This window comes from Panthera leo, chromosome D2 (assembly GCF_018350215.1).
Source record: "Panthera leo isolate Ple1 chromosome D2, P.leo_Ple1_pat1.1, whole genome shotgun sequence".
In the NCBI taxonomy this organism is placed as follows: Eukaryota; Metazoa; Chordata; class Mammalia; order Carnivora; family Felidae; genus Panthera; species Panthera leo.
The window spans coordinates 28,715,951-28,729,108 of record NC_056689.1 but is presented as its reverse complement, the minus strand read 5'-3'; the positions used below and the strand labels follow the sequence as shown (position 1 = coordinate 28,729,108).

General features: G+C 33.4%; 1 protein-coding gene across 12 annotated transcripts in view; it reads left to right on the top strand.

Moving 5' to 3' along the window:
- The window catches only part of HERC4 (HECT and RLD domain containing E3 ubiquitin protein ligase 4), a 136,100-nt gene that overhangs the window by 37,882 nt on the left and 85,060 nt on the right, over positions 1–13,158 (top strand). For all 12 annotated transcript variants that reach the window (XM_042908370.1, XM_042908375.1, XM_042908374.1 and 9 more), the window contains 3 exons: positions 366–587; positions 1,680–1,771; positions 11,010–11,140. In XM_042908370.1, the coding sequence (XP_042764304.1) occupies positions 366–587; positions 1,680–1,771; positions 11,010–11,140 (445 nt within the window). The remainder of the gene's footprint in view (positions 1–365; positions 588–1,679; positions 1,772–11,009; positions 11,141–13,158) is intronic.

The following is a 13,158-nucleotide window of genomic DNA, read 5'->3' as shown; positions in this document are numbered from 1 at the left end:
GGTCTAGTGATAAAATTTTGAATGTGATCAGCATATAATAACTGAAGAGTTGGTTGAGTGCCTCTTGGGATAAACCAAAGAATAAAAGTGAGACTTGAGGAATATTAAAAAGAGATGGTTCTATCATAAGGAATGTAAGGAAATGAGACTAGACTACCCTCAGTTATGTGACTTACCCATTTATTAGTAAAGTTGGTCAAACTGTAAGTGTACCAATACAGAATGTTCTTACATGTTTCCATATAAAAGGGGAATATGTATTTCTATTTGATGAGAGGAAGAATGTCTCAAAATAACTGATGATGTTCAAATGAAATTTTGTATGTATGTGAAAAATAGTTAATTTTATAATTTCTGTTTTACAGCAAGTGAAGTCTTCTGTTGGGGACAAAATAAATATGGCCAATTGGGTTTAGGCATTGACTGTAAAAAGCAAGCCTCACCACAGCTGATCAAGTCTTTGCTTGGAATCCCTTTCATGCAAGTGGCAGCAGGAGGAGCCCATAGTTTTGTACTCACCCTTTCTGGAGCTATTTTTGGATGGGGACGCAACAAATTTGGTCAACTAGGTCTTAATGATGAAAATGGTAGGTTTTCATTATTTATAGATAAATGTACTTAAAAAGAGATGATCTTTTGAGATGGATCAGTGATTCTTAATATCAGGAAGAAATGTACCCATATCTTTCCTGATACGGAGAAGGGGATAAAAGATTTATTTAAAAATTCCATTTGGTAATATTTTTTAAGGGATTGTGGGAAGGCCAGAAAATACCATCTTATTGCAAAATAAACTCTAGAAAGTGTATCTGGATAAAAATCTTTGTTTTTAGATGTTCATTAAAAGAAAGTTGTGAAAAACATTACTGCAAATTGGAAATCACATTACTGGCCATCATTGGTGGAAAGAAGTTGTAAAATTATTCTGGAAAGTAACATGGAGTGTTAATCTATTTGAGTTTTTCAAGGAAGTATTTAAATAATCTGAGTCATTAAATCTTTATCTTGGGCTTCACTTTTAACATGGATTCTGGAGTCTTGAAAATAAACAATTTGAATTTTAAAAAATTATAATTACTTGAAACAAGTTAGGATCTTGGAACTGATTTTTCATAACTGCATAAGTTCAATGCCAATATTTGAAATACAAAAACTAATTTCATCAAGCTCAACATAATTGTCATGATTTAAGTGGACAAAAGTGAGTCGTTGGTCTAGTAACTAGCAACTGGTAATGATAAGCAAATAACACTCAGAATTTTAAAATATTTTATTGTGCATAAGAAAAATATGTCAGATTAGGACATTTTTTTTTTCTGCTACAAAGTAGCAGGAAGTATAATTTTCATGCGTTTAAATAGAATCCTGTGAGCTTAATTATCATGAGGTAAATATAAGGAATGATGTGTGTGTATTGGAAACAGATAGTTTTGAAATTCCTTGATTTCTAGTTCTGTGTAGATTGGTGTTAGGGCACTTTAACACTTAAATTACTCTTTAAAACCCTCCTTTAAAAAGATCTGGGAACCCAGTTAATTTGGCTTGTACTACAAAATCATTGACTTACAGTTAAAAATTATTTGCCATTGTCTACTGAGCTTGGGAAGCTGTAAAGGAAACACATTTTAGAAGAGTTTTAATTTAAGAATACCATTAACATTTCTTGTTGGAATTTTCAGATAGGTATGTTCCTAATTTACTGAAGTCACTAAGAACTCAGAAAATAGTTTATATTTGTTGTGGAGAAGATCATACTGCTGCACTAACCAAGGTATTGTATTCCCATAAAACTTCTTTATTATTATTCATGGTAGTTATTTTATAATTAGTGAATGTTTTCATGATATTTACTTTAGAACTTGAGTATTAATTAACGTCTAAAAAATAATCTTGAAAAAAGCACTAAATTATTGTCAAAAACAATTTACCTTAATTTTCAACTTTGTTTCAGGTTATGTAATGTGAATTATGATCTGTTAAATGTGATAATACATTTTGTTGAATTTCTCAAGTTCATGTGTAATACTGCTTTAGGAATATTTTGAATGAAAAAGTTCCCTTTTAGTTTGTCATACTTGTCATGCTATGTGTATCAATCCCGTTTATATTGTGTAACTCTCTCATTTTAATTTAACTCTCATTGGGCTTATAAATTCCATATAACAAGTAATAGAGGAGAATGAATCTATTATCCATAGGCCAGGAATTATGCAGTTATAATGAGCTTTCATCACAGTCTCATTAATGGTTTTAACTCTTTCTTTTCTTGGGTATGTGCCATTACATTATCATTACTATGTAGTTCTCTAGTGATTGGAAGGAAAATGAAAATAAAAACCTTAGATTAACCTTTACCAGGAATATTATTGGCACATTTTTTATTGGCTGAATTAGATATGAATGTGTTTGCTTTATCTTCAATTTGCATAGTACATAAATTTGCAAGAAAAAGTTAACTTCTAATCAGACTTCTACACACACAAAATTCTACACACCCACATTGGGATTTTTTTTTTTTTTTTGATAAGAATTTTTCTTAGTTCTCAAGTATAGTATATTCAGTACTTTTAAAAATATGACTAATTATAAAAATTGATTTTTAAAATTTTTATATTACTGTACTTGCCTTTTAGTAAGGAAATTTTACTTATCTGCCAATCTTATTGTATTTTATTGATTTTTATCAAGTTACAGATGTAATCACTAAAGTCTTGTTAAATCATGTTGGCATGTTCTAAATTCTAGTTGTTCTCTTCTGTCATAGGTATTTAGAAGAAATAAGTCTATGTTTTTAGTTTTTTTTGTTTTTTTTAAATAAGTCTATGTTGAAATACTAGTGTAAAAAAATATCTTGTGTATTATTCCTTGGTGTTAACTTTGTGGTGGGAAGGCTCACAACGTTAATGTTTTATCAAATTCAGCCCTTCAAATAACCACTTATCTTATTTTCTTAGGATATGTAACTGTTTATAGCTATTGAGTTTTTTTTAAATCCCAGTCTTCTGTGTTCCTCTCAAGAGAGTAGCTGGTGATACTTGTTCACTGGAATTTTGGGAGAATATTATTTTTAACAAAATCAGATAGTTTTAAATATCCCAATAGGAAAATATTTTATTTCCCTTGATTTAAGTTAGAATATAGTTCCATATCCATATATCTTTTGTTTTTCTGGAAGAATTTCTTGCAAATAAATTAGGATTACTAATTTAGGACAAAGCAGTTTTCTTGTGCAAAACCTGTATTAGGAAAACAACATCAGGAAAAATTTAAACAGACTTTTAAAAACAGAATAAATAATGTAAAGAAAGGTATGTTAATGGGTATGAACACACTATCATAAAGATGTCAACTTTTTTTAGGTTAATTTACCAATTCGTTATGCAAATCAGGGGTGCCTGGGTGGTTCAGCTGGTTAAGCATCTGATTTTGGCTCAGGTCATGATCTCATAGTTCATGAGTTCCAGCCCCACATTGGGCTTTGCACTGACAGTGCAGAGCCTACTTGGGATTCTCTCCTTCTCTCCCCACCCCTCCCCCACCCACACTTTCTCTCTCAAAATAAGCTCAAATCAATAAGCTTAAAAAACAAATTCATTATGCAAATCACATATACATACATCTTTTGACTTAGCAATCCTACTTTTAAGAATCTGTCCTAAAGATAGGAAATTATATATGCACAAGGTCATTAATTGTGGCTTTATTTTAATAGCAAAAGAATGAAAGAATGCAGATGTCTATCAGTAGCAGCCTAGTTGAATAAACTGTGGTAACCACACAAGACTTGTAAAACAGGTGTTTAACATTTAAACATGTAAACATGACTTGTAAAATAGAATAAGGAAGATCTCTGTATTATGCTGTGGAATATCTTCAGCATGTATTGTTAAGTAAAAAGAGGAAGGTACAGAATAATTGCCTTTTGTATAAGCAGGGATAAAAGATGAACATGTTATATGTTATTTATATTTTTAAAAATGTAATAGCTAGATCAAATGTACCTTGCCTTATCATTTTGACTTTACAACTTAGAAACTGTTAAATATAATTAAAAAGCAAACATATGTTTTTAAGCAATTGCTAACAATTGAAAATAAAAAAAATAGTGGCACTACTACAAAAGGAGAATTCTTTTAAGTCCTTTTACAGTGCAGTGTTTTGTTGTATATCACTAGTGGGAAATAGCCTGAATATAAACCGAATTGCCACAAAAATTTTAAACTGCATTCTGTAGTCTTCCTGTTAGTAGTAAAATTGATAGTATTATTTTCAATATATTACATACAGGATAAGAAAAAGCAAATAAGTACTTTACTGTTACTGGAAACTATGGTTTTCAGCTTAAGACAAAAGAAACATAAAACAATAAGAATTAAATTAAAATCTCCTGATTTTTACTTTTATTTATTTTTAATAAGTTGTTTTTTTTGGTTTTTTTTTTGTTTTTTTTTTTTTTACAGTTTATTTATTTTGAGAGAGAGAGAGCATGAGCTGGGGAGGGGCAAAGAGAGACAGAGAGCGAGAGAGAATCCCAAGCAGGCTCTTTAGGGTCAGTGCAGAGACTGATGTAGGGCTCAAACTCACAAAACCTTGAGATCATGACCTGAGCCAAAATCTAGAGTTGGATGCTTAACCAACTGAGCCACCCAGGCACCCATTGTGATCTTTACTTTTAATCAGAAGTGTTAGTAGGAAGTCTTACTCTTTTTCTTCTAAAAAAATTTTTTTTTCTTCCATGACCACTGAATGGTCCTAGAAGTAATTAGCCATGTACAATGTGGAAGCAGTGAGCATCACTTGATTTAGTAGACTCAATATGAAAAATAACCGGAGCTTCTTAGAGAAGAGTCTGATTTCATATCTGGGGCAAAACAGAACAAAACAAAAAAGTGTGAGAATAGCTTTGGGTATTATGTGTTACAAAAAAGGAGACTACTAAGGTCATGTCTGTGGGACAACATCAAGGAATTTTTCACAAAAAGAAGTAACAATGGCAATACATGGAAATATACCAAATATGTAACAATTCATGACTTCATTATAATACTCTTCTTCAAATCAATATAAAGCAAACATCATTGCTTATCTTTGAAAGTTGCTAGGACAACTCATTTTTCTAAAAATTCATAAATAAGAAGGAAACATTTTTCTTGCTTCCTATTTGCAGATTGTATTTCAGAATAACTTAATAGTTGATGAATTAAGTTCTCTATAGAAGAATTCCAACTAATCTAAGAGAAATAATAAGATTAGAAAATTTCCATTTTATACTCCCTAATAATTAATTGAGACAAAGATCAAAACATTAAACTTAATGTGGATGGATTAGGCTGTGAAACTTGTTAACTTGCTTATTTTTAACATTATCAACCAGACATGTGCTTTGTCGTGATGAAATAAAATAATCAGGAAAATTTAAACATGGCATCAGTATCAGATAATAATTAAAATTGAAGAGGTCAATTCTTGAAGAGGATATAACAACTGTACCTATGTATGCACCCAATACAAAAGCACCTAAATAATATTATGCAAATATTAACAGAGCTAGAGGCAGAAATAAACAGTAGTAATAGTAGGGGACTCTAACACTCTACTTTCAACAATAGGTAGGTCATCCATACAGAAAATCAATAAGGAAATATTGGACTTGTATTACACTTATACCAAATGCACTAACATACAGAGCACCCCATCCAACAGCAGCAGAATACACATTCTTCTGAAGTGCACAATAGAATATTCCGCAGGAGAGATCGTATGTTAGATCACAAAACAAGTCTTAACAAATTTAAAAAGAATTGAAACGATATCGAGTATCTTTTTCAGCCACAATGGTATGAAATGGTATGAGTCAATAATGGGACGAGAGCTAGAACATTTGCAGGTATGTGGAAATTAGAAAGCACACTCCTGAACAGGTCGAAAAATAAATAAAAGGGAAGTAAAATATCTTGAGACAAGTGAAAATGGAAACAACATACCAAAACTTATGGGATGCACCAAAAACAGCTCTGAGGGAGATAGATAAAAATAAGCTATGTCACCATAAATCCAGTAAAGTGTTTATAACATAAACAGCTACATTAAGAAAAAGATCTCAAAAAAGCAGCATTTATACTTCAAGGTACTGGTGGGGGTTGGGGGGAGAGCAGGGAAACCAAAGTTAGCAGAAGGAAGAAAATAACAGGTCAGAGCAGAAATAAAGACTAAAAAAACCAGTAAAGATAACCAAAACTAAGAACTCTTTTCCTGAAAAGTTAAAAAAATAATCGATAGATGTTTAGATAGATTAAACACTATCAGAAATGAAGAGACATTACAACCCATACTTCACAAATAAAAGGACTATAAGAAACTATGAACAATTATATGCCAACAAATTAGATAACATAAATGAAATGGATAAATTCCTGGAAACATTCAAACTACCAAGAGTGAATCATGAAGAAATAGAAAAATCTAAACAGACTTTTAACAGGTAAGGGGAGTGAATCATTAATCAGAAATCTCCCAACAAAGAAAAACCCAGGATTAGATGACTTCACTGGTGAATTTTACCATTTAGTAATTAATTACTGCCAGTCCATCTCAAACTCTTTGAAAAAATAGGAGACATTTTTAAATGCATTTTATGAGGCCACCATTATCTTAATACCAAAGCCACACAAAGACAACATAAGACAATAAAATTACAGGCTACTTATCCCTAACAGACACAGGTGTAAAACTCAACAAAATATGAGCAAACCAAATTTAACAGTACATGAAAATGATCATATACCATGATCAACTGGGATTTATCCCTGGGATGCAAAAATGTTTCAACATCTGCAAATCAGTCAAAGCCACGTTAATAGAATGAAGATTAAAAGTCATATAAACATCCTGATGTAGGAAAATCATTTGGCAAAATTCAACATCTTTTCATGATAAAAATTCTCAGTATAGAAGGAATATACCTCAACATAATAAAGACCATAAATGACAAGCCCACAGCAAACATATTTAGTGGTGAAAAGGTGAAAGTTTTTCCTGTAAGATCAAGAATAAGATGGAAGATGCCTACCTTTGTCACTTATACTCTAGTACTGAATCCTAGCCAGAGCAGTTTTAGTAAAGAAAGAAATGAGGTGTTCAAACTAGAGAGGAAAAAGTAAAATTGTCTCTGCACATGACATATATATAGAGAACCCTAAAGACTCTACCAAAAGTCTATTTGAAAAAAAAATTTTTTTTTTTAACGTTTATTTATTTTTGAGACAGAGAGAGACAGAGCATGAACGGGGGAGGGGCAGAGAGAGAGGGAGACACAGAATCAGAAGCAGGCTCCAGGCTCTGAGCCATCAGCCCAGAGCCCGATGTGGGGCTCGAACTCACGGACCGCGAGATTGTGACCCGGGCTGAAGTCGGACGCTTAACTGACTGAGCCACCCAGGCGCCCCCCAAAAGTCTATTTGAACTAATACATGAATTCAGTAATGTTGCAGGAAACAAAGTCAACATATAAAAATAATTGTATCTCTATACGCTAAGAACAAACTCTGAAAGAAAAATTAAGAAAGCATTCCCATGTACAATATCATTAAAAACAATAAAATACTTTGGAATATGGGGTCCCTGGGTGGCTAAGTCAGTTAAAGCATCCAACTTCAACTCAGGTCATGGTCTCACAGTTTGTGAGTTCAAGCCCTGTGCCGGGCTTTGTGCTGACAGCTCGGAACCTGGAACCTACTTTGGATTCTGTGTCTTCCTCTCCCTTTGCTCCTCTCCCACTTGTGCTCTGTCTCTCTGTCTCTCTCTCTCAAAAATAAACATTAAAAAAAAAGGGGGGGAGGAATAAATTTAACCAAAGAGTGAAAGACCTGTATACTGAAAACTATATATGACATGAGTGAAAGAATTGAAGACCTAAGATAAATAGATACCACATGTTCTTAGATTAGAAGAATTAATATTGTTAAAATGTCCAAACTACTGAAAGTGACCTACAGATTCAGAGTAACCCCTATCAAAAGTCCAATGGCATTTTTCATAGAAATAGAGCAGGCAATCTTGAAATTCATACGGGACCAAAAAAGACCAGGAATAGCCAAAGCAATCTGGAGAAAGAACAGCAAAGCTCGAGCATTGTGCTTCCTGATTTCAACTGTAGTGATCAAAACAGTATACAACTTTATAAAAACAGACACATAGACCAATCAAACAGATAGCCCAGAAATAAAACCACATATATATAGTTAACTAATCATTGACAAGGGACCAACAACACACAGTGGGACAGGTTGGCTTCTTCAGTAAATGGTGCTGGAAAATTATCCATATGTAAAAAAATGAAATTGGACGTCTGTTTTTACCACTCATAAAACAACTCAAAGTGGATTAAAGATCTAATAAGACCTGAAACTAAAACTTGTAAAAGAAAACATGGGATGAAAAACCCTTTGACATTGGTCAAAGCACGAGCAACAATAGCAAAAATAAATAGGTGGGACTACAAACTAAAAAAGTTTCGGCTCCACAGAGAACACCACTGAAGTGAAAAGGCAGTCTATGAAATGAGAGAAAATATTAGCAGACCATTTATCTGACAAGGGGGTAATATTCATAATATAAAAGGAACTCCTATAACTCAATGGCTAAAAAACAAATAGTCTATTTTAAAAATGAACAAAGGAGCTGAATAGATACTTTTCCAAAAAATATATACAAAGGATATCTGGATGGTTCAGTAGGTTTACCTGCCAGCTCTTGATTTCGGCTCAGGTTAAAAATCTCACAGTTTGTGGGATTGGGTCCCTTGTCTGGCTCTGTGCTGACAGTGTGGAGCCTGCATGGGATTCTCTCTCTTTCCCTCTTTCTCTGCCCTTCCCCTGCTCGTGCACACGCTCTTTCCTTTGTCTCAAAATAAATAAACTTAAAAAAAAAAATACACACACACACACAAATAGCCAAACAGGTACAAGAAAAGGTGCTTAATGTTAACATCACAATCATCAGAGAAATGCAAATCAAAACCACAATGAGATAACACCTCACACCTGTTAGGGTTACTCTTATCAAAAACCAAAGGACAAGTATTGGTGAGGATGTTAAGAAAGGGGAACCCTTGTTTCCACTGCTGGTGGGAATGTAAACTGGTGCAAATGGAAAACAGTATGGAGGTTCCTCAAAAAATTACAAATCGTGGGGCACCTGGGTGGCTCAGTCGGTTGGGTGTCTGACCCTTGATCTCCACTTGGGTGTTGATCTCAGGGTCATGAGTTCAACCTCCACATTGGACTCTGCTGGGCATGAAGCCTACTTTAAAAAAAGAAAAAAAAAAAAAAACAGGAAAGAAAAAAAAATTACAAATAGAACTATATGCCCCAGCAAATTCCACTTCTGGGTGCATATCTGAAGGAAATAAAAACGGGTTCTTGAAGAGATAACTGCACTCCCATGTTTATTGTAGCAGTTTTTCACAATAGCCAAGAAACAACCTAAGTGTCCATTACCAGGTAGATGGATAAAGAAGATTTATACATATATGTGTATATACACATACACACTGGAATAATATTCAGCCACAAAAAAAGAGGGAAATCATTTCCAACAACATAGATGAATCTGGAGGGCATTATGCTAAGTGAAATAAGCCAAACAAAGATAAATATTATGTATCATTTATATGGAAAATCTTTAAAAAGAAAAAGTCAAATTTGTAGAAATGGAGAGTAGAATGTCTGCCAGGGGCTGGTGGGGTGTAAAGAAATGGGAAATTGGTCAAGGGTATAAACTTTCTGTTATAAGATGAGTAAGTTTTAAAGATCTGACGTATGGCGTTGTGACTGTAGTTAACAATACTGTATTCTGTACCTGAAATTTCCAGGAGAGTAGATCTGAAGCATTCTTACCAAAAAGAAAAAGTATGTGAGGTGTTGATGTGTTAATTAACTTCTTTGTGGTAGTCATTTCACAATGTATGTATATGTCAAATCCCATTGTACACTTTATATACAATTTTATTTGGCAATTCAGTTATACCTAAATAAAACTGGGGAAAATGATACCAGTTACAAAAAACCATAAGAAGTAAAAACACTTTTGCTGTTTCTATCAAGAAATTAATACTAATTTTGTAAATGCGATAATAGTATTACTGTATTGTATGTTTTTATATGTTAGAGGTTTGTGCCATTGAAGATACATACATATTTATAGGTGAGATGATTTGATGACCACAGTTTGCTTTAAAGTACTCCAGTACTTTTTAGGGTGCCTGAGTGGCTCAGTAGGTTATTTCAACAAATACTTTGGAAAAGTTTTTGGAGATTTGTGACAATTTGAAAAAACTCACAGGTAAACTGTGTAGCCTTTCTTTTATGCCAAAAAAAAAAAAAAAAAAGGTGGTTATTGTTTATGTTATCAGTAAGGCTTTAAGTCAGAAATAGGCTATTTTTAGGTAATCAAAAGTTGTATGTGGATTTTTGACTGCAGAAGGTGTTGACATCCCTAACCCCTGCACTGTTTAGGGGTCAACTGTATATTGTAGCAACTATGTGTTAAAAATAGGTATAATTGTGCATTCTGGTTTACTTATACTCTTTCAGCTTTTATGTTAAAAGCATAACCAGTTTGAAAACTGAAGATGATACCATTTTTTGGTTTTGTGATATTTTATAGTTATGTACTTGGGATTCAGTAAATATAATGATAGTGAAAGGCAATGCAAAAAATGATTAGTATCTCTTTAATAGTGGCTCCAACTAAATATAATGAGAACACAATTAAGTACTTCTAAAATATGTGAAAATAACCTCAACCTGGAACTTAGTTTTAAAACATTTTACCTTGAAAGGTCAGCTGTCATCTGTTAAATTGTGGAGACAATAGAAGAGAAAAATTGACCCCATGTATTAAAGATTAACTTATTTTCTTAAATTATTTTCTTTCTAATGAATCAGGCTTTCTAATGATAAAGAGTTTTGTCTTTTTTTTTTTTTTTTTTTTCTTTTTTTCTTTTTAAGGAAGGTGGAGTGTTTACTTTTGGAGCTGGAGGGTATGGTCAGTTGGGTCATAACTCTACCAGTCATGAAATAAATCCAAGGAAAGTTTTTGAACTTATGGGAAGCATTGTCACTCAGATTGCTTGTGGAAGGTAAGTTATCGTATACGAGTATTTTAGTCTCTATAATTCAGTTACTTAAAATTTTTTTTAACAGTCCAGAGGTCTTTTATTTATTTATTTTTTTAATGTTTATTTATTTATTTTGGGGGAGAAAGGGGAGAGGGAAGGGGAACGTGTGTGGGGGATGGGCAGAGAGAGGGAGAGAGAATCCCAAACAGGATCTGTGCTGTCAATGCATGATCTCCTGACCTGGGACAAGTCAAGAGTGACACTTAACCAATTGAGCCACCCAGGCACCCCTAGAGGTCTTTTGTTTTTTTACACCTTCTTGGCCATGAATTTATAGGGAGTGAGTTCTAGCAGCTGAAGCTTCTTTCCATTGGTTCTCACAAACTGTATTTCTGTGGTTGGAGCATGCTGGCACTTCAGTTGAACTCAAGTACTTTTTTCTTTGGCTTCCTTTTTTAATGATCATTTCCCTTCACATGTTTGAGGAAGCTCTATCTTGGCTGTCAGAGTACTTAATGTTTTCAGTATGCACAATAATTTTCTAGGCAAGAAGAATCTTGTCTTTGTTTATTTACAACAATGCCACCAGCATGCTGGGTATCATCATAGACTTCCAGTTTTGCCTTGGTAACATTTGTCCGGCATTCCTTTTTGAATAGTGCCCATCCCCTCTATGTCTATGGTATAACCTTTCTTGTGGATTTGCGTGTGTGTGGTCAAAGTACCAATTCCATGTTTGCTAAAAGGCCTAGAGAACATATAGGGGTGTCTCTCCTTTTTCCCTTTGTGTTGGTCATTTTGCAAATTACTAGAAGGTGGCAGTTCCTAGCTGAAAGTAGGTATTTTTTTTTTAATGAGTTGTTTAGCATTCTAGGAATCTAAGATAAAAACATTCTTCCTTAAATGCCTGATTTGCTGGTGAGGAGTAATAGTAACAGGAGAAACATCATTTATACTTATTATTTTACTTTTCTCTATTCAAAAAGATTTATCTGGGGCAAGATGTTAATATATATGTGACATTGTATTTATTGTATGTAGCATCACACTTGAGGGTGAAGTATAGGTCATCTTTTTTTTCTTTTTCTTTTCCACCTTTTTAAATTTAAACAGTGAGGAAATTGAGCAGTTAATTAACACCTGAGAGTAGTTATTGCTGAAAGTTGAATTGGAATACTGATTTCCTGATTCCCAATTCTTGGGAGTAAGTACAAGAGTCACAGCTTTGAAATTGAGCTTCACTTTTGGTGGATTAAATTAGGTAGACTCCCAAAAAGCAAAATATACTTTGTTTGACTAACTCAGCTTGATTTTTGCCTCATAGTATATATCCATATAAAATATAGTTCAGTCTTGCCAGCTGTTAACTTCAAATACATGAAATCACACTGTAGGTAGTCTTTGGTAGCTTAGCTTGATTTTTGCCTCATAGTATATATCCATATAAAATATAGTTCAGTCTTGCCAACTGTTAACTTCAAATACATGAAATCACACTGTAGGTAGTCTTTGGTAACTTTTTTTTTTTTTTTTTTAACAGGCATTTATTTGTGTGCTTCCAGTTTTTGGCAATTACAAATAATGTTGCTTTGAACATTTGTTATATGATATACATAAACCTTTATATTTCTAAGTATATACCTAAAATGGGATTGCTGGGTCATAGAAGATATTTAACTTGAATTTTGCAGGTTAATGTCACCCTGTTTACCAGAATTTACATTCCACATTTATGTGTCCTTGTCCCCATTTGGCATTGTCAGACTTTGAAATTTTTGCTAATCTGTTGGATATATAGTGTTACTTAATCATGATTTTAGGGGTGCCTGGGTGGCATAGTCAGTTAAGCATCTGACTCGATTTCGGCTCAGGTCATGATCTCATGGTTCATGGGTACGCATTGGGCTGTGCGCAGACAGAGTAGAGTCAGCTTGAGATTCTCTTTCTCTCTTGGCCCCTGCTCGCATGCTTTCTCTCTCTCTCACAAAATAAATAAATAAACCTTTTAAAACATCATGACTTTAATTTGCATTTCCATG